Source organism: Ambystoma mexicanum, chromosome 12, assembly GCF_040938575.1.
Source record: "Ambystoma mexicanum isolate Mex_15411 chromosome 12, UKY_AmexF1_1, whole genome shotgun sequence".
Lineage (NCBI taxonomy): Eukaryota > Metazoa > Chordata > Amphibia > Caudata > Ambystomatidae > Ambystoma > Ambystoma mexicanum.
The window spans coordinates 122,038,836-122,061,081 of record NC_090936.1 but is presented as its reverse complement, the minus strand read 5'-3'; the positions used below and the strand labels follow the sequence as shown (position 1 = coordinate 122,061,081).

Below are 22,246 nucleotides of genomic sequence, written 5' to 3'. Positions count from 1 at the left end.
AGGTGTAAATTAAATACTAACCCTGCATCCAGTAGGTGGAGCATATAGGTGACAATATTGGGAGGAATACAATCAATTGGGTTGATTTGTTTATTCTGGCACCAAATAACGAATCTTTTCCACTTCAAAGTATCAGTGTCTTGTGTTAGGTTTTGTGGACTCTTAAGATGTCCATGCATCTCTGGGGTAAATTTTTATTTCTTAAACAAAACCATTCTGGAGCGTTTTCTTTTTAAAATAAAAGTATAGGAACAGTAAAACTGAATTAAAAGAAGTAGAGGAGCACCCCTCCCGACCGCTCCCGCCCACTTGGACCACTGATGATATGATAGTTTATTTATGTTGTGCGCACACACAAGTGTTTCAGAGCACGACGAGGCAAGGGAGGGGAACAGGGTAGGACAAAACAACGATCTTACTAGGCCCAGTGACATTGAGAACGCGCAAGTACAGGGGAGAGTGCAAGGGGCAGGAGAGAGAGTGGAAAGTGCTGAACACGAGATAAAACAAACAACAGGGAGTGCGGTCAGCAGGTGGCAAGTGCAAGAATAAGGTGCAGACATGGGCATATAATAAGGGCAGAAATAGGACTGTAGGGTTGCAGATACAGACCCAAGTGCAAGGGTTGCCAGGAGGCAGTGCAGGTGTGTGGCTGGGTGGGCAGGGTTCTGGGCCCGAAATCAGAGGGTAGTTAGGTGCCCAATGCCAAAGCAGACAGATCAGCAGGGGAGAGGAAGAGCGAAGGCAGAAGCAAAGAGGAAGGTCTTGAGGCGCTTCCAGAACCGAAGATGGTTCCCCTCAAGTTTCAGAAGGGCAGGGAGGCTGTTCCAGCCGAAGAAAGATTTGCCCCCAACTTGTTTCTTGGAGAAGCAATTGACCCTGAGGGAGTTGGAGGCGTGAGGTGCTCGAGTAGGAAGGTATTTCTGAAGAGAAAGTTGAAGGTATTGCAAACACAGGCCCTAGAAGGCCTTGAGGAAAATGCAAAGGGTCTTGAATTTAATCATTGCAGCCATTGGGAGCCAATGAAGAGATTTCAGGGCAGGAGAGATACGATCCCTGGGCTTGAGGCCAAGGACAAGTCTCGCAGTCCTGTTCTGGATTAGAAGCAGAGGGCAGGGAGTAGTTTCAGGCAGATTTAGAAAGAGGCTGTTGCAATAGTCCAGCCTAGAGAGAACCAGATCTCGAGAGACAGTGAGCTTCTGGGGGAAGACAGGAAAGGAAGAATACCGCTGAGGAGGTTGACTTCTTATAGATGTCAGATGTGTGGAGAGAAGGAAAGCATGGAGTCGAAGATGACCCCGGGGTACGTAGCCTCACAGGTGGGAGCAGCGAGGGGGACAAGGGAGGCCGGCCAGAGAGTGATAGGAAAGGAAGGTGCAGGTGAGCCAATGAGGAGGATCTCGGTCTTACTGGAATTAAGGCAGAGGTCGTTGGTGGCACACCACTCCTGGAGTACAGACAGTCAGAGATGAGAGAGGGAGAAGAGGTGGCAAAGGATAGCCAGAAAACGAGCCGAGTGTCATCTGCATAGCACTGAAAATTAGAGCAGAGAGTGGCAATGTGGTGGGCGAGGGGTGCCAGGTATTGGTTGAAAAGCCAGGGCAATAGGTCAGACCCCTGGGGATCACCACAAGTAGAGAGTGGGCTAGAGGAAAGGAAGGACCCAAGTTGGACCAGGGAGGGTCGGTTGGAGAGGAAGGAGGTCAGCCAGGCCAGAACCTGATCAGTGATACCCAGGTTATCACGGAGGCGGTTGAGCAGGATGACATGGAGGACACCAGAAGGTGAAATTGAGGAGAATGTGGCAACGTGGTGAAGAGGGTAGGGAGGAGGAAACAGCAGGAGCTTAAGGGTGACCTAAGAAGAGTAGGAACTAACAAGGAGGTCCGATTGGCCCAAGTCAGGTGGAAGGGGTGGAGTTACGATATCCAGGCAGAGGCCAGAGAAGGTGTATTCAATGAAACAAAGATCAAGTAGAGGGAATAGGACAGGATATAGGCATTGGCTGGATTGTGGCAAGTGAAGGGCGTAGCTTCCATTTCCTAATCAACCCAGCAGTGAAACAACAGCTATACCCGTGGCTTGTGGACGAGACAAAAAGTCACACCACAAAGACTTTGTTATCAGTGGAGCACAGCGAGGGTTCAGGGAGTCCGGGGAATTACACTTGTAGGTGAGTCAATACCATACTCATTGTAAGAGACCTTTAACTTGATTTGTGAGAACACTGTTTATTTCCTCTTTCTTTTGGGTAAATGAAACCCTTTAATCTTTACTTCCAGAGTCTCATATTTTGTACATTCAATATGCTGTAAGGGTGTCGAAGAAGGATGCTAACACAAGGGTGGCCATTTGGTTGGTAAAAACTTTTACTTATCACAAAAAAGAAACCATCACTATCCCCATCTTCTAAGAGGGGTTTCCCTGCCTCAAACTAATATTCGATCTGTCAGAATGTTCGTCGAAAAACTCCACCATCCTGTGTCACAACCTACTTCTGTCCCTTACACGACAACTAAAGAAATAGCAAACAAAGTTACTTCTCTTGGAGAAGAAAATGCCCTTCTCCTGGTTTTTGGATGGTTTTCCTAGAAATGTTCTTTGGCAGAAGGATGCCAGGGGGGGAGAGGGGGGGGGGGGGGGTGGAATGACTCCCTTCCCCTGGCTTGCGGTTCCAACAAACATTTGCTCCAGATAACTTTCGGAACCAAGAGAATAACTCCCTTCTCCTGGTATTGACTCACACACTCCAATATAGTTCACACAAAAGCCCGGGGGAATTACTCCTTCCTCTGGAAACTCTGGATCAATGGGCATTCAATTTCTTTCACATTTGGTACCAGGAGAATGACTCCCTTCTCCTGGTATTGGTCCACACACTCCAATATAGTTCACAACAAAGCCAGGAGGAATGATTCCCTTCCCCTGGCGTCTCTTGAATGTATCAAAAGGGCTTTCAGTCTCTTCACCAGGAGAATGACTCCCTTCTCCTGGTGTTTGAGAGTTCTTTTCCGTATCCCTCAACTTAGCATTTCTTTCACCCCACTTCTTGTGAAATTAGCAAAGTCACAAATCCTTCTCCGGGCCTCTGTGGACCCTCCCACTGCGATGTGGATGCTTTCCTCTGATGCTTAGTACACTTATGTCAGGGTCCCAGAACCTTCTCTGGTGGTCAGTAGGCTTGTTGCAGTCACTGTGATGAGGAAGTTCTTGTCGGATGCTCAATGCACTTGTGTTGGGGTGTCAGACCCTTCTCTGGTGGTCAGTGGGCTGGTTGCTGCCACTGCAATGAGGAAGTTCTCCTCAGATGCTCGGTCCACCATTCCCAATAGTTTGATTCTTTTGACTGGGCAGGCCGAAAGCCGCTTGAGCCTCCCTCTCTTCAACTCCCATGTCATCACTGGGTATCTCGTACCTCGTGTTACCTTCTTTGGGACGCCACCAGTGCTTCCTGAGACTGGGGAGCGTCTCTCCAGCTCTTCGGGCTGTTCTCCTCTGCTTCCATAGTACCACAGCAGCTCTGTCCTTGACTGGACTGCTCAGCTCTCTTACTGTTTCGCTTTGGGGCTTGCTCCAGCTGGACCCACGGAGAACTCCACGTTCAGCCTACAGGATCCGAAACTCCTACTCTGGATGGTTTGCACACCAGCTGCCTATGCCAGCTGGCTTGACCAAATCTAAAGTCCTTCTTCTCTTCTTATACATTTTTGCCAGTCCTGCTCTGGCAGGCTGTCAAAGTCCTTTGTTGTTCTTGATGGATAGATCTTCATGCATTCTCGGGGCCACCTCGTACCAGTACCAACAAATTCAGTAATCTCCCATGTCTTCCGTGCTCTTCTTCGTCCTGGTACTTTTGGTTTTGGCTGTTTCTCATACACTACAGAAATACATGGGTCTACTGTCAAGGAAATGGTTTGGAAAGGACAGGGGTTGGGGAAGGTTGTGGTGTGACGTTGGACAATGGGCTGTACCCTAGCTGATCTCCCTTATCTCCAGAGGGGGAGTCCCTCCCCATGAGGTCCTGGTGCAATAAACCCCCCCAATAGGGGGACTATTGGGTAGCGGCCACAATACCTGATGAATCATCACAGTGCCCCACTAGGACAACCATTAATAGGCCAAAGTGCAAGATATCCTGGCACCTTCAAGACTTTTAGAGACCTCAATGCTCTTATCACCCTTCATGGGGGGTGGAAAAAAGGCCAGCACAGTATGGCACCCGAGAACCAGAGAAGGGAAACGAGCAATGACAGGAAAACCCTCTTCCACTAATCCGCCTCAGACTACATGTATTTGCATTTATTGGAAGAGCAGGGATTTCAATTTTCGATCAGACATTACTTACAATAACACATTTACAGATGCAGAGGCATTTCCCTAAAGGGTGCCTGTAAAATAGGGCAAATATGAGGACAGATGGTGAGGTAATTTATGAGGATGTGAACAAAGTGGAACATAGACCAAGGGAAAAGCAAAACCAACTTTAACCTGGGGAGGCAAGTGTAGCAAACTAAAGAGGAATACTTAAATACACAGAATTACATCAATACATAGCACTAGTAGCAGGGAGGTCAAGTAGTAAGGATGGAGAGGGGATGCAGGGTGCTCCCTCTTTGGCAGATGAAGTGTAAGATGAGATTTCAAGAGATACACACTGAACCTGGGCTGCAGGAACCAATGGAGTGGATCAAGTAGGGAAATAGAGCAGGAGCGAGAGGCGACACGGGGCTTAGAATAGTGAGGTTGAGAGTAAAGGTAGAGCTAAGGGATCAAGGTGGCAAATAAAAAGATGCAGTTAGCCAGGTACAGAGGAGCAAGACCATGGATAGGAAACTAGGAGAAGGAACTTGAAAGAAGAGAAGTTATGCATGGAGAGCCAAATAGCCTGTTGGTAGGTAGAAGTAGGTTGTAGAGAGTGCAGGTAGTGAAGTTGAGGTCTTTATCTACAGGGAGCAAGGAATAAGCTTGATCAGTAGTTGAGTTTGCAGAGCACAACGGTGGAGATGAGAGTTTTCGTAGAGTATGGAGTCAGAAACAGCACATTTTCTCAATGTGGGGAAGGTTAATACGACCAGCAGAGGAGGTTGTAGTGATGAATTGCTGCATTCGGAGGTTGATATTACAAAGGATCCCAAGGTTGTGCGCCTGGCATGAGGGAGCAAGAAGATCAGGTGGGAAGGAGCTAGGAGCCAGGATGGCTAGGAGTTCCTTCTCAAGGACCAAGTAATTTCACGCGGCTCATGTGAGGGTTCTGAACACAAGGAAAAGGAGTGTTCTTCCTGATTGGCCTGCAGGTATTTGAGAACTGCACCAATAGCGCCTTCAGATTAGTCAAACTCTACCACAAATGGTTTGGTTGTAACAGGCTAGCTTAAGATGGGAGGGAAGTAAAAAGCAAGCCCCTTTCTTTAGCAGGCATGTGATAGGGAGTATTGTCCCCTGGAAACGCGGGATGAAGCTCCTATAAAAGTTAGCTACACCCAGGGAGAGCTGCATTTATTCACAGTCCAAGATGGCGGAGACCTTAGGCGGATCCATGGCCACCTCAAGCAGTGACAGTACATAGCCAGAGTAAGAAACCATAGAAGAATCAAAGTGCTATTTCTCGGGCATCATAAATAACATGTGCAGTAGACACTGTAAAACCTCTTTGACTTGGAGGGAGTGGACTTCAGGTGAGGGGGAATTGACCAAGATGTTATCCACGTATACTATAAAGGAAGGGAATGGCAGATCTGTTTGATACATCTGTGAAAGACAAAAGGGGTCTTAGCCAAAATCAAGGGCATGACATGAATAGAAGACAGACTATGGAGTACATCTCCTGATCAAACACAAATGAGGATAGGATTCCCCTCAAGTGCATCTTGATGAATATCATGGACTCTTTTATTGCTTCCATAATGTCCACTATCAAAGGCAGGGGGCATTTATCTTGGACAATTATTACATTTAGCCCTTTGAAGTCCAGTTAGAGTTGCAGTTCAGAGGTGTCATTTTTGGGTGCAAAGAAGAGTGATCCACAAGCCAGGGACGTGGACTCTTCAAGGTATTCTTTGAATGCCTCCTTTTCCGGTTCAGCCAAGAAGTACTTCCTGCCAAAGGGAACAATGGAGCCTGGGAGTTGTTCTATAGCACAGTCTTCCGATATGTGAGGCCGCAACCCTTTTTCAGGTTTTTCAGATTGGTATCAAACCCCCCACGCACCAAACACTGTATATTTCTCATTATTTTTTATTTTTTTTTAAAGTGCCAGGAAACAACAAACAGTGACAATATGCTCATGGAATTCTAGGGGAATTCGCATCTTTTCCAAATGGAACGACCGGAGTTGAACGCAGTAGAGGTGATATGCTTACAGGAGACATGGCTAACAGCTCCCCCAGTATGCGAAGGATTTCTCATACACATGAACCCTGCAATTAACAACAATGGAGGCAGACCATCGGCAGGACTTATTACCCTAATCAGTCAAGACCTGGCAACAGAAATTATTCAATATCAGAATATAGGAAATTTGGCGCAAAACACCCTAGTCAAAATGCAAGCGATAACACAACCACAGAGCAATAATGAGACTACAAGGACCCAACACTTAAACATCACCAATGTATATTGGAATCCAAGGAAAGTGCCAGAAGAAACAGTAATAGATACTATCTTTACTAAGATAGATAACATCGCACAGGAGCATCAAGATGTCGAATTCGTAATATGTGGCAATTTCAACTTGCATCTATTTGACGATAAAGGAGAACCAATAGCAGACCAACTGCTGGAACACAGAGCACGAAGATGGATAACAGAGACACGCAATAGAAACTTTGAAAGATGGGATGCCCTTAATGTAGCAACAAAACCGATACCAACATGGTCACAAGGGAAAACCAAATCATTATCGATTATATTTATACTAGTAAGGGAATTACTCAAACTAAAATCAAAGCCAAAAATCTATTTAGCGAACATAGTGACCACTACATACTAAAGCGTTCATGGGAAATGAACAAAGGAGAACGACTCAAAATAAATCTACCCAATCTGACGCTATCAAATAGAATGAACCATTTGAGAATTCCGCATAACACACTAAATGAAATCACAGAAACATTAATGAATTCAAAGAAAGAAGATTGCAATAAAATTAATTATGGATGGTTTACTAACCAATTCCAAATGAAGCAGAGATTGAATAATCAAGCAAAGCCAGAACGAAAATATATTTATAACAAAGCTATCGCTGAAAAGAAAAAGGAAAAAAAAGCGATCATAAAAAAAGCACAAAAGGAATCTCCACAAACCAAAAAAAGAATCATTGGCCAAGCAAAATAAAAATTCAAGAACTGGCATAAAAATGCTAAAATGATGCAAGAGCAAGGAAACGCTGAATCTATGATGGCTTCCCTGAAAAACTGTAACACCAGACGTCTATGGGAACTCTTGAAATCGAATAAAAACTCAGAGGAGGCAATGATAGTGGATGTCCCAGAAGCAACGTTGGTAGAGTACTTCACAGCACTCTACGAAGAAAGAACAACAGTAATGAATAAAAGCCAACACACGCAAAAGTCATGGAACATAAGATACGATATTGGTGAAATTACCAACAGAATAAAAAAATTAAACACATCAAGGGCCCCGGGCCCGGACGGCATGTCAAATGCCACGTTAAAACAAAACCCTGAAGTTTGGGCACAATTCTGTGGTAAAAATATAGACCTGATTAACCGTACGAAAAATGTTCCTGATTCCTGGAAAATGGCAACACTAATCCCAATATACAAACAAGGATCATCCAAAGAGCCAAAGAACTATCGACCTTTGGCGCTCCTGGATCCGTTAGGAAATTTTTTTGCCACCCTCATACTGACAAGATTAAACATTTGGGCTACGCAAACAAACCATCAAGCAGTGCGTCAAACATGATTTGTGCGCAATGTCGGTACAAATATAAATCTGATGATCTTAAACATGAAGCTGAAGGAACGAAAACAAATACAATAGTAGCGTATGTCGACCTGAGCTTAGCCTATGATAAAATCAATAGAGACTTGCTTTGGAACAAACTTGAACAATGGAGATGCCCTAGCGACATCCTAGAACCAATCAAACTCTTGTATACTAACACAAAAATACAAGTGCGAATGACAGCGGATGGAATAATAACAAAACAAATCAGCACCTGGCAAGGCCTAAAGCAAGGGTGTCCGCTAGCGGCTGCACTATACAGTCTTTTTACGTCATATTTTGAAGAGTCCATAAGAACACTGAGCATTAATCGCCGAAATCAAATGCGACTGCAGTCCCTTGTTTGATCTATGCAGATGATATAATTCTATTAGCAAAAACTCAGTGCGGATTACAAAAGGCCCTCAACAAAACTCATGAATACATCGAAAAAAATGAACTCACAATAAACATCAAGAAAACAAGAATTATGTATCTGACTAAGAAGAAATCAAAATGGAATAAAGCCTTCAACTATTACCTTCAGGAAGAAAAATTGATCCAGGTCGCAACCTATAAATATCTAGGGATATGGATCAATCAATCGCTGACAGAAGCGCCATGGGCAGAACAGTTAAAGGCTAAAACCAGAATGCTTGCCAGACAAGGACTATCAATACATAAGAAATTCGGGAAATTTTCTCTCATACCAGTTGTAACATTTTACAAGCAAAAGGTGACAGCCATCCTAGCGTACGGTGCTGAAACTATGATCAACCATGACAGAACAATATGGATGAAACTGGAGGCGATTTACTGGCGGAAAGTACTAAGCCTACCCCCAGAACATGCCAATGACACGTATCCGCTATCAACTGGGCCTCCAATCACTAGAATCAATAACAGAATGGAAAATACTAGATCTATTCAGGAAAATGAACAGCGAAGAAAAGATACCGGCATTGGAAATACTAAGAACTGCACAAGAACACGTTAATTATGCTACATTAAACAAATGGAAAGTAGCGTCTATGAGTATATGTAACAAAAAAGGAATTACCCTGGAGACGTTGACGAAAATGCCTCAAATCGCAAAAAAGAAACTGAGCCGAACTGATTGGATCGAGACACAAGAGCAGAAAGACCGATATAAAATGACTCTGAAATGTGAGGGAGAGGCAAGATCACTCAACCAACTTCCATACTACCTAAAACTATACCCAGATCGAAGAATCAGAGACATGTTCTTAAGATTCAGACTAAACCTACTAACAACAAGAGAAGTCCTGGGGAAATGGAGCCAAAATAAAAGTGCAAATAGCGACTGCAGATTCTGCCAATCAATAGTTAAAACAGAAACTCTCTATCATGTGATTATGGAATGCGAGGCACTAAATCAAAAAAGACTACTCTACAGCGCCAGATATTTTAGTGCCACAGCAGAAATGGGAAAAGAAGAAAGATGGAGCCAAATCCTGATGGGAAATAGAAAGATGGTTGCAACCATAGTTCACTTCTGGGAAACTATTACGTTGGAAAACAGTAGCAGTAATGAAGAATAATAAATGCCAACGATGTTGCCGTTTTTAATAAGGAGAACAATGTAAATCGAATGCGAATGATAAATGTAAGGTTTAAGATGTAAAGCAAATGCATTTTAATTAAAAAAAAAGTGCCATGCTATGTTCCATGGTCTTTGTGTTAACTCTAGGACTCACATGAGACAGTGACAGAGGCAGAGATTTTTCAGAAAACAATGAGATGTACAATATTCAGACCTCCCAAGAATAGTATCCTAGCTGCCAGTTGATATAGGGGTTATGTTGTCTCAGCCAGTGAACACCCAAGATGACGAGAACGTGAGCTGCTTTAAATCGAAGGATGTGTCTACCTTCATCAGGAGCTCTGCTATCTGCAACGTTATTGGCCCAAGATGAAGGCTGCCTGTACACTTCTTTGACTGCTTATATCATTTCCCACTGTTTCTGTGGAATACCAGTAACCTGGGTCTATGCAGAATCTATAAACAGTCCAGGGGCACCACTATCAAACAAGCTAAGCACAGGGACTATCGGCTCCGATCGAGGCCAATTTGACTTGAATAATTAGCGTAGTGTTTCAGCAATATTTAAGGAGGGACTTACTGGTTCCTGCTTAGTCTCCCAATCAGTAGTCCTTATTAGAAGCAGGATGTGTTAATTCCCTTACACCTGGGAGAAGGTACCGGACGTTCTTTCACCAAGTGAGACTTAAAGCCATATTGCATACAGAGTCACAGAGTTTGGCACCAGTTTCTTTCTTCTGCACATGTTCAGTATCTCTGAATCACTATTTATTGAGGGTTCCGAGTGCCTAAAACGGAGAGCGGGTGGGGGTGTAAGAGGTGGGGACGAGTCGCTAGGTTGTTCCTCATTTCAGTTCTTAGTTCCTAAAGGCAAAATACTAACTTAAGCACTAATTTTATCAGGCCTGAAAGCAAATCAGGTCTCGGCACCCAAGACAATTTAGCTTAGAGCTCCTCATATACTACTCAACAAAATAGAGCAGTGTGCGTTTGTTCTAGCCAACTGTTTGAATCTAGTGACAAAGAATAGGGTTTACATAGTAGGTAGCCTGTGGTAAATAAAGCAGTGATTCCAGAGCACTGTATGCTAGGTCTGGGCGATCAAACGGTCTTCAAGCTTGTCACAAAGACCCGATATTTGTTCAAAATCTAGTTGCTCGAGGTAATCAGTAGGGTAGACTATGCCAAAGCGCTGCTGGCCATGTTGGAGATCAAACGCCTCACTTTAGAGCAGTCTGTGGTAAACATGGGCTTGAAAATTAACTGGACCATACACGCCAATAAATATTCTTGGAATCTTTTAGGATTCCCATTGAGGTTTGTGGGGGTTCAATCATCATGGGTTCTCATTTGGTGACCATTTGTCGAAATGTGGTATTTTCAGCCATTAGTGCCTGGACTTCTGTAGTCAAGTTTTGTCACATGGCTACTAATTGCTCTATTTGCTCCATTTCCTCCGATGCTTATTCAAGAATAATTGTGGACATTGTAATCTGTCAGATTAGCAGGTAATGGGTTTACCAGATGACTTATGTCTGGGACATTTGAAGAGCGTTGCACACTCAGGGGTTCAACACTGGGGGTGCACCAGTCTACAAAAGCTATGACCAAATTGAGAGGGGAAACCCAAAATGGGATAGCCAGTTGAAAAACGTAGCCAAACTGAGAGGAGCTGGAGTTTTCATTGGGCACATTTTGCGAAAGAAAGAAAAAGAGAAAGAAAAAGAGAAAGAAAAAGAGAAAGAAAAAGAGAAAGAAAAAGAGAAAGAGGGAAAGAGAGAAAGAGAGAGATCAGGAAACGTAGGATGCAGCATGTGAATAATTGCGGCACACAGAATGAGGGGACAACATGGCAGCATTGTAGGAATTAGGGATGATACCTGCAAAATTGCAACATGCTGGCATTCTGGCTTGCGTTGGTTAATTGTCCATGCCCCTGGGTGAACCAGAGGTAAGTCAACAGCGAGTAACTGCATAGGCAAGCAGAGTGCCATCTTGCGGTGATCATATTACTATAGTAGGCACACCTGGGACCAGTTCCTCGACAAAGGAGCAGGTTTTGGAGGCAATATTCTGGACACAAACAATCCTGATCAAAAATGTTGACCTAGCAGCATCATACATTTCTAGCAAATAGACATCTAGGAGAAAATGGAGCTTAAAATGCACAGCCAATGTAGTTCTACACATAATGCCACATGAATTGCAGAATACGGCCTTAAAACATTCCCTCGTGTTTATCCATGAAAATCATTCTTGGTAGCTAGTGTTAGACAAGTTCACGTTTCTAGGTTTCTTCAAATGAAAACAATGTCTTGTGTAGGCTTGTAGAAGCATTGTGCCAGGTCAGAACTCCAGTAATGCGTGTTTAGTGGCATATTTATGGGCTACATTCACAGTGGAGTTTCTGCCCCCATTACTAGATAATGACTTTTGGAAATTGGTCTGCTCATCTACTCTCCGACACCACCATTCTCCCACTACGGAACAACGCTTTCGTCTTTCATGTCTTGTTTCCCAAAGTCCCCTGAAAACTGCAACTCTATACAGCAGCTTTCCAGCATCTGAGTGTTATGTGGAACACAAATAACCACTATTATCGGAGAAGAATAACAGGACAAATATGATGCGATCAACTAATAAATATATTTTAAAGAAAAAGTAGAACTAGAAACATGAAATTTGAAAATTATTTTAGGAAAATTCAAATAAATGTCATTCTGGTTTACTTAGATTTTAGTCCAAAATTGTTCTGTAATTTAAAGGAAGAATTGCGAAATAAAATCCAACACCAAGGGACCACTATCGCAAATGCAATTTCTTCTTACTTTCGTTCAAAATTTCCTGGCTGTGGTTTGAAGAACGAAAGGCCATATGAAGTTTCCTTTGTTCCATAGGAGAACTGGAAGGTTAGTTTCTCTGCACGGCCACAGAGATTGGGCAACTTCAGTCCAAGCACCTACAAAAGATGAATCGATGCATATTAGTTACTGTGAGAAAAAGCAATGCATTTAAGTGACGGTAGCCGGAAAGAGCCTTCATGGTTTGCGGAATTGCACATGCAGGGGACGGGTTGAATCTACGAAGTGAATCTGCAGAGCTTTCCTTCTGCAGGAAGGCAGCTCCCTTGCAGCATCATCAATGTACCTTACTATCTGAAAAGACTGAGCATAGCAACATGGGGAACTGTGTGCAGTAGTAATGGTGCATGAAAATGCACACTGGCAGAGTGCTTGACAGCAGCAGTGTCACAAAGGATTTCAAATCCGACTGGTCTCTTCTACAGTTAGAACATGGTCTTGAAATGGAGCTCTGTGGGCATCAAATTTGTTCTTCACTCTGCTCTAATGGGTACCGTCAGGGGGTTCTGCCTGAGACCAAGAAGGACACCAAAACCATGTGTTTCAGCTCACCAGTTATTCGAGAGTTCATCACAAGATTGGGTAATTCAAATAAAAAGGGGATCTTACCACACAAAACAAAGCAAATGTTAGGTTGGTTGTCATGGGATCGGTTACCTTTCCCTTAAGGGACCCTCCCCTGTCCAATTTCTATTTTCGGTGTATTACAGGTTCCTGGGCCTTCCAGGAGTCTGAGGTAAAGGTCTTGCTTCATACAGTTAGAAAAACTGGTTAACCCACCCCTCTTGGTGTTGTGGGTTTTAGGGCAACACAAAATCTTTCTTGGCCCAAGGTAGATGTGGGCATTCCAGGGTCCCACTCCTGAAGGCTCATTCGGTTAGGTCTTGTGTGCAAACAGGTTGTTGGTCGGAGCCGATAAGCAGAGCTTGAGAGAGGTCCCTAGAGTCCAATTTGTTTTTGCCCCACCTCACTGATCACACAATCTCCATAACCTATTTGTATTCATCCTCCCACCGTCTGGTCCTGCCTAGCACTGGCCAGGTCCATCAGAACCTGCCGGTATGAGCTACGTAAAATGTTCTTTTGCTCTCTCTACACCTCGGTTCTCTCGGCACCTGATGTTCTTCTCTATGTGTCTACCTTTTGGGTGTGTCCCCCTAGTCTAGTCTGCACTTTCTGCCACCTGTGGTTCCCTCTAAGCCACATCTTACTGAGGGGCGTTCCTTCCTCTGGGCCATCATATTCTCCCCCTGATATTACATTTCCTGTGTGCAACCTACGCTACCACCTGCACCTCTCTGGATTCTTTCCTCCACTACACTTCTGTATCACTCACTGACCCCAATATGATTTCCTCTGTGACATTTACACTCGGATGATGTTGCCTACTCATTCCGCTAGCGTCTTACAAACACCTGCTCCCTACCACCTCCTATCGACTTCCACATGCGTTTCATGATGTATTCCCTTCCTCCTACAACTGTCTCCATTCTGATCAACCTAAACGGGTTGTGTAGAATTTCCTCTCCCTTGCACTCATATTAACAAGGCAGTTGTATTTGTAAATTTGCTCCAGCCATGCTTTCAATCAAAGAATTGAGATTAAAAACGTAGAGTTATCCATAAAGCAAAATAACATATGCTATTCCAAATATCAACAGTACAGAAGTAATCCATTGCACATTTCCGGAATTTAATCTCTTCTTTATTAGTAAGAACCCTAATCCCTGCCACCCTTTCTTGGTCTTGCCACTGCTGCCACGTCTCCACTCCCCTTCCAGTCTCTCCTTCCTCCACAGCTTTTTGGTCTCTAGCCTTCACTAAACACAAGCCTGAGGACACTAAGAAACTGGGGCATAGTGCTTTTATATGGTGTTCCTTCCCCACTGTGTGTCAGACTTTTAGTGAGGACATGTGACTTGTAAATGGACAATGACTGGGTTTGCTTCTCATCGAGTGCACCCAAGGCTACTTTGGGCTAAAGGGGCTGGAACAAATCTATAATTAGCACGTCTGCCATAGGGTTTTAATATTTCACTCTAGAACCACTGATGTGCTCTTCAAGGTTCTCAAGGTGAGATTTAGAGACTAAAGTCCCACTTCGAAAGCTGTCAAACTACTTTGAGCAAATGGGAAAATCGAAACATCACTTCCCCAGTGTTAACCTCTTGCTGGGGATCAATGCATCTGAAACTCTGCCGCCCGCACTTAACCCTCAGCGTTAGTGAAGTCGTAAATTGGCAAAATTTTATTTATGGAGCTGCAGAGTTCACCGCTGTGCCAAGAACTTTCATGAAATGTATCCTTCGAAGTGCCGGGTGGAGCTGCAACAGCATCAAAACACTTGCTACCATTGTCGAGCACAAAGGAATTGTTTGTACCATACAAGTGGAGCTTTGTGTCTGCTAAGGGGGAGCATCACACTCTCATAATACAGGAATTAGTGTACAAACACTGCCTTGCAGAGTCACCAAGGTTTTGGGAAAGACCGAAGCTTCGAGGGCTAGTCTGCCCTGATGTAGTAGCGGTGTGGGAGGAGACGAGGACCTCAAGACTGGCCAGTGCTGTGCACAGATTGCCCTGTGGTTGTGTCTGAAAGGAGAAAAAACATCACCCTAATTGCTGTGCTGGCCCCTCGCATTATGTTGCCTCCCCTCTGAATGGTTGTCCCTGCTGTGTGCATGGGATTGCTCTCTCCCTTCCCACCAATCCTCGTCCTTCCTCGGTGTCTGGGAGAGATGGTTCTCTACTTACATACCACTCTCGCCAAACCCTGACATTCGGGCAGGGAAGAAGACCTGGACACAAAATCAGCCTATGTCAAGATACGGGCTGACACATGGACAGGCATGAACGAGAAAGGTTGTAGCGCCAGGAACCAGCGCAATATGAGGATTGGTATCCTTATGACTAGCCAACCATATCAAAGGGGCGTGATCCATGACCACTGTGAAATGCCTGCCCAGGAAATAGTATCCGAGGGACTCAATGGCCCATTTCACAGTGGTGGGCCTCCTTCTCGTTGGTGGCATATCGGGTTTCCAGCGTAACAGGGCGGTTCTTTCCTCTTTCCTCCTCTCCCTGTCCTTGGAACAACACAGCCCCAAGTACAGTCCCCCAAGGCTTCGGTATGGAGGTAAAAGGGCGCAGTGAAATCCAGACAATGTGGGACAGCGTGAACGTCCTGTAGCTCTTGGAAGGCCTTCCTTACCTGGGCCACTCTTTCTTCCTGAGACAGTGAAGGGACCTTTTTCAGTACATCAGTCAGAGGAGGCGCCAATGTTGCAAAGTGGAGAATGAACAACCTTTAGTACCCCACAAATGTAAGAAATGTATGCACCTGTCTGGAGTTGGTGGAAAAGGTGATCCTGTGAATGGCTTCGACTTTGGTCTTTTTGTGGTTTTACCTTTCTGTTTCCTACCTGGTAGCCCAGATATGTGGTTGTGTACAGTGCTGCAATGGTTGTTTTCTTGAACCGATTCTGAGATTCGCTTGCTATAGTGAAATCAATGTTTGTTCTGAGTGTCTCAGGTACTCTTCCAATGTTTTGTTGCAAACAACTAGGTCGTCCAGATAGGCCACGGCTTACTCTGTGTGGCCCCTCAGTAACTTGTCCATAAGTCTTTGGAAGGTTGCTGAGGCCCCATGTAGTCCAAAGAACGGTGAACTGGTACAGGCTGTTTGGAGTGGAAAATGTGCTTTTTCTAAATCCTCTTTCCAAAGCGATATCACCCAGTAGACTTTGGTTAAGTCGATAGTGGTTATGTATTTAGCCCTCCTCATGCGCTCTAGTAAATCCTTGATGTGTGACATGGGCTATGCATCAAACTGCAAGATGCATATAGCCTCCTAAAGTCCATGAAGAAACGAATGCTACCATCTGGTTTTGGGGCCAGTACAATGGGGAAGACCATTGGCTGGAAGAGGCCTCAACATGCCCTAGTTGCAGCAGAGATTTTGCTTCTTTCTGGACAGCTTGGACTCAGGCTTCGAGTATCCGGTATGGTAGCTGTCGGATTATCTGGTTGGGTACGGTGCAGATGGTGTGATACGTCTGACATTTGGCCCGGAAGCACAGATATAGTTAATTTGAACTGATTGAAGAGGCGATATACCTCGCGTTGGTGCACTGCTGTAAAGTTCTTAGTGATGTGTATATCCTCTATGGCTCTCGGTTCTAATTGTAGGTGATTTCCACAGTCTCCCTAGATACACTGGTAATCAGGGCCATCACTGGCTCTGATTCTTCCCATTTCTTTAATATCTTTATGTGATAGGCCTGTAAGGTTTTGGCGCCTGCCCTCTTGTACTACGTTATACATCACCAGACCTATCATGTTCAATTGTATAGGGCCCCTTCCAGGTGGCAAGTAGTTTGTTCTCATTAGTGGTGAGCAAAATCATCACATTATCACCCGGCTGGAATATTCAAAGCCTGGTCCCTCAGTTATAATGCCTCTCCTGTATTCATTGGGCCTGCTGGAGATGTTTTCGGGCTATGTTCTGTAGTTTCTTCACGTATTTAGCGTGGTGGTGTCATGGACATCTCCTGAGCCGGTTGGTCCTCCCATTCTTCCCTGAGGAGGTCCAAAGGAGTCCTCCGTCTTCTACCAAAGGACAGCTCAAAGGGGGTAAATCCATAGAAGATTGAGGCAGGTTTCTTAGAGTCTTCGGTATCAAGGGTACCAATCTGTTCCAGTTACGGCCCTCTGGTTCTATTGTCTTGCGTAGCATTTGCTTGATGGTTTGGTCGTAGCTCTCAACCAATCCATCTGCCCCGGGGTGGCAGACAGACGTTTTTAAGTGCAGGATGTGTATAGCCTAGCGCACTTGTCAAATCAGGTTAGATGTAAAAATTGTCGCTTGATCTGTGATGATCGCCTTCAGTATTCCGATAAGTGCCATGAAGGGTATAGGAGTGAATCGCATACCTGAGCAGCGATGATGCCCCGCAAGGGAAAAGCCTCGGGATACCTTTTTGCGTAGCTGACCACCACTAGGAGGTATTTTTACCCTCCACATCGGTCCTACATATGTTGGGATATCTAGCATTCCCTTTTACTCGAGACCCATTAGTACGGCTTTTACTGGATATTCTCGTATAATCCGATGTCCATAGGTTTTGCTCGTCTTCTTCAAACAATTGCATGCAATGTGCCCCCATTTTCCACACTCATAACACTGGGGTACGCAAGGAGTCAGGGTCAGGCTAGTTTGAAGGAGGGATATTGGAGTTTATTTATTTATTGGTTTCCAAGCTTCTGCTTCGGGTCTTCGACAGGGCACAGGTGTGGGTCGCCCGATTTGGGCCTGAAGGTTAACTGGCAAGGCAGGAGGGCCAGAGCACGTTCCGAGTGTCATCATGGACAGGTGCAAAATAAAAGGTGATGGCTGGAAGGTTTAGAATTAATCTTAACCTTTGGCATTGCTATGGGCAACCCTCCAGACCACCGTTCTTCGCCTGCCAAGCCATTACAAAAGGGGAAAGACATATGCAAATCAGGCTTGGTGCCATCCCAAAAGGAGCAGTCCAGCCCAAACTGCTTGGTCACATCCCTTCTGCACAAGACCACAAGCATCCCCAAACATGTTTCAGCCGCGTTGGGCCTCATCATTGAGGACTAGGGTGGGTCTCTAGGCCCAGCAGGCATGGGGACTCATGTCTGGGCATACCCGTCCCACTCGGAAATGTCTTGGTTTCCAGGCTTCTGTTTCAGGCCTTTGACAGGACACAGGTGTGGGTCGCCCGGTTTGGGCCTGAGGGTTAACTGGAAAGGCAGAAAGGCCTGAGAGGTTTCCGAATGTCATGGCCAGGTGCCCCATCCGCGCTTTCTGGTAACGTGAGGCGATATACATTTATGGCCACCATAATGATGGGGCTGTGATGCGGTTTCACCCAGCAATGAATGGGAGGTGGTGGGGCATGGACATTGTTACAGTATGATGCGTTCGGCCATTTCGGCTGCGGATAAGGATGGTGTTTGCAATTGTCTGCTAAGTGTTTTACACTGTAGAATAGTAGTTGGGGGCCTCTCTCCGATTCAACCGCATATCCCTGAACTTGATCCAGTAGGACTCTTCATGCTGCAATAACCGCATGAGGACAACTTTCTGTATATCTACATACAGTCTGTCTCCCATCACGATTAGCTGCTGTAAAGGCATCACAAAGCAAGCCACAGATAACAGATTCACATTCCTTAACAAAAGGATTTAATTGTCTTAATTGTCAGGATGGCGTAATGCCTAACTTGCCCTAAGCTATCTCCCTTCATAAAGAAACTAAGGGCAGTCTGTGTCATTAAGTTCAACTCAAAAGTCTGTGTCCAAAACCTATACTTGCCCTCACAACTAAAGGAGATACAATGTGTAGGGATGACAGCACTAAAAGAAACAGTGTTAAAAAAAAAAAAAACTTGGGTGCTTCTTCCAGCTCTGGCTTATTTTCAGCTTCCCCTTCCCCAAGTTCAAAATAGTTCCAGAAGGTCTCGAGGTTTCCTTCCCCAAGTTCACAGTTCCAAGAAGCCTCGGGGTTCCCTTACCCAAGTTCAACACAGCTCCAAGATGCCTTGGGATTCCCTTCCCCAGGTTCAACACACTTCAAAGTCATAGGGTTCCCTTCCCTAAGAAGGCGGCTCCTCCAACAGAACTACAATCAGTTCAAGTCCCTTGACTTTCAAGGATACTTCCAGGAAGCCCTGCTGAGACAAAGGGCGGCTGTTTTCTGCCAATTCGGCACACCTGTGTCCTGTTCATGCTCGGGAAGCATGGCCCACTGCACAAAAGCACTCTAGCTCCCCGGAGAGGTGGAGCTCGGCTGAGGCAAAGGGTGGCTGTTTTCTGCAGAGGCTGTTCATAGCCAGAAGCTGGAGATGGAGCGGTTGTGGTAGTTAGAGGAAGCACTTTGTCTAACTTTACCTCAGCAGAAAGGTAATGCATGCCATCTGAAAGGTACGCTCACTCGATGCCATTTAATACTATACAGCGTTCCTCGAAACCTGAGTGGTGCTTTCATGGGGAAAGTATTGGATTGGACTGGGCTGGGCTGCAGCGTTTGCCGACCGTTTGACTATCTTTTTTTTCCCCACTGAGTTGTTAGCGAGGAGTTGCCAGTGGGCAATACATATTTGTTTTCTGCAGTTTTGTATTAGCCCCTGACAAACCAACCAAACTAACATTTTGCCAGCTGCTATTGAAGTGTTATCAGAGTGTTTTGTTTTTGGAATTTTTGTTAAGTATAGAAAACACTGCTAGTGACATGGAACAGTCCCTATAACTAAGTTGTCCCCCCACATGAAAAAAATCCTCAAATTTGTAGCAGCTTGTAGCAGATGGGAAGGCCTGTGGGAAAGCTGAGGGGGCTGTCATACAGACCCTTTGGAGAACCGGAGAATTTTGTCCACCCAGGTATTGAGGCCTGCCTCGGTTTTTAATCTAGTTTTTTTCTGATTTTTTACTTTTGAGGAGTGGACTATTGCAAAAGGAAAAGACGATACGGATTGAACATCTGAGGCTCGTAAAAATAAAATCCTGAGGATGTTTAAACCTGTTAAGGAAGTCAATACCCCCGATTACTGAGATTAAGGATTTGCTCCATGATATTGATGAATTAGGAAATGTCCCAGCAAAAAAAATCATCCTGGGGAGGGCCGTGAAAGCGGCCAACCAAAGGGAAACGAAGATCTACCCTAATTATTAACATCTAACTGTGCAGTGACTATTGACTCTGAAATTATTGGTGCAAGCTCGGATCCACCAAAAAACAAGAATTTACAAGGGGAGACCCCAAGGTGTCATACTCGAAAAGTGGACCCTTTGGCACCCTTTGTCTTTAGTCAAAGACCAGGACAGGAGGGAGGAAAGAACTATGCCTTCTCAGTAAAAAGAGATAATAAAAGCATAACAGTGAATGCAATCCAGCCAGCCACCAATATTATTGAAGTACACTCTTGCGGGTTAGGAGAAGGGGGGAGGGACCGCTAACAGCAATCATGATCACACCGCATACCCCACAGTGCACCGCCAACAACAGCTAGAGACTGAGCCTCATTACAACCCTGGCGTTAAGGGGTTAACGGCGCCGTAAAAAGCTGCGGCGCCGTTAAACCCTTAACGCCATATTCACACTTTAATGCCTGCTTTTTGCAGGCGTTAAAGTCCAACCCGCTAAGGGACCTTGGTGCTAATTACGGCACCGTAATTTACGGTGCCGTAATTAGCGCCTTCCCCATTCCCATTGAGCCCTATGGGCCAGAAATGGGAATGGGGAAGGGGCCATGGTGAATGGGGATTTACCGCCCCGCCAACCTTGGAATGGGGCGGTAAATCCGCCATCCACCATGGCGGAATCCGGCATGGACCATGGTGCTAATAGCACCATGGTCCAATGCCAGGGTTGTAATGAGGCCCACTGTGTGGAAATGCAGTGCTCAGATGGGGTTATACAGCTTAACCCCATGTTTTGCTCACTAATAGATTCATAGCACTGGGGATTTGCCCCAGGCGCAGTTGATAAACAGGGCAACGATTAAAAGAAATTTGGGCAAGAATACTCGGGGGTCAAACAAGTGATAAAGATGAAAGGAACAAGAGAAAGAAGTGCCTGCCCAAGCTCTTTCGAGACTGTGGAACAGACTTACCCTAATGACACAAGTATATCGGTAAACTTGGATAGTGGGGCACTGTGCTCTATGATAGAAGATATACTTGGCGAATTGAAAGACCATATCTCTAAAAACATTGAATACTGGTCTAAAAGGCTGTTATTGGAAATGAAGGGGATTAAAGATAAATTAACTGCTATGGGCTTAAGAACTATAGCCCAAGCTGAACACAGAGTTAATGATGGTATTGCCCCTCCCCTAGCCCGGCCCCCAAATCCACGGAAAAACATGCCTCTCTGGTTGAAGAAAAAAAAAAAGATGATGTTGGCTCCGAAACCGGGCCTCAGGTCAAACACAGCTGTTCTCCTCACCATGAGATTTGCTTTGCCAGCTCAGTTGGACAGGGTTCCTGTTTCAAGCACCAACACCATTCCAATGGGAAGGAGGGGGAGTGTGGGGAGGCACACAAAAAATCCAGGCCCAGTAAGAACGGTGACTGACGAGTACATCCGTTGTCATGCTCAACATGCCCTGTAAGTCGACCAATACCTATGAAGATCATGAGGGCCTCATCAATAAGTGCATGTATGGGTTCCGGCACACCAAAGGTTGTCTCTCGATTATAAGAGATGACATAGATGCTTAAGGGGAGCAATCCCGAACACCAGCTTCGATAATATTCAGGTAAATTCTGGTCCGGCCCACTTCACACACTGCCCCGTAGAATCACCCAACTGGATGCCCATGGGCGCACACATTTAATGGGTCTGCAACGCTAGCGATAGTTTCAGAGGCTGGGGCAACCCAGCACACCGTATCCCCACCCAACAGGATGGACTATATGACCACGGCAAAGGGCAAGTCAACCTACACGCTACACTCCACCACCATTCCACTATCGATGCACATCTCCACTAACACGATGGGCCATATAACCATGCTTATGGGTAAGACAATGTACCATGTATAACCCGATCACCAGCTCACAATCACCACCACATGCACCAAATCACATGGCACTTTCATATGCACAGGGAGAACTAGGGAACACAGGATGATAGGGATGAACAAAGCTCTCTGCCCAATTGACCCAATGTATACATACACTTCTTCACCCCAGCCTAACCAGGGCAGCTACCAGCCCAGACTCACAGAGGACTGATACAACCATTGCTCTAGCCTAAACAGGACAGCTCAACCAGCCCAGGAATCATAGAGGGCATGACGCAATAATAAATAGGTAAGGACAGAACAGGAGTACTGCGTAATA

The 22,246-nt window shown here is 45.2% G+C and overlaps 1 protein-coding gene across 2 annotated transcripts in view; it reads right to left on the bottom strand.

Annotated features, from left to right (window-relative positions):
- Positions 1-22,246, bottom strand: part of SAMM50 (SAMM50 sorting and assembly machinery component) — a 396,549-nt gene that overhangs the window by 165,060 nt on the left and 209,243 nt on the right. For both annotated transcript variants that reach the window (XM_069628139.1, XM_069628140.1), the window contains exon 6: positions 12,340-12,470. In XM_069628139.1, coding sequence (XP_069484240.1) covers positions 12,340-12,470 — 131 coding nt within the window. The remainder of the gene's footprint in view (positions 1-12,339; positions 12,471-22,246) is intronic.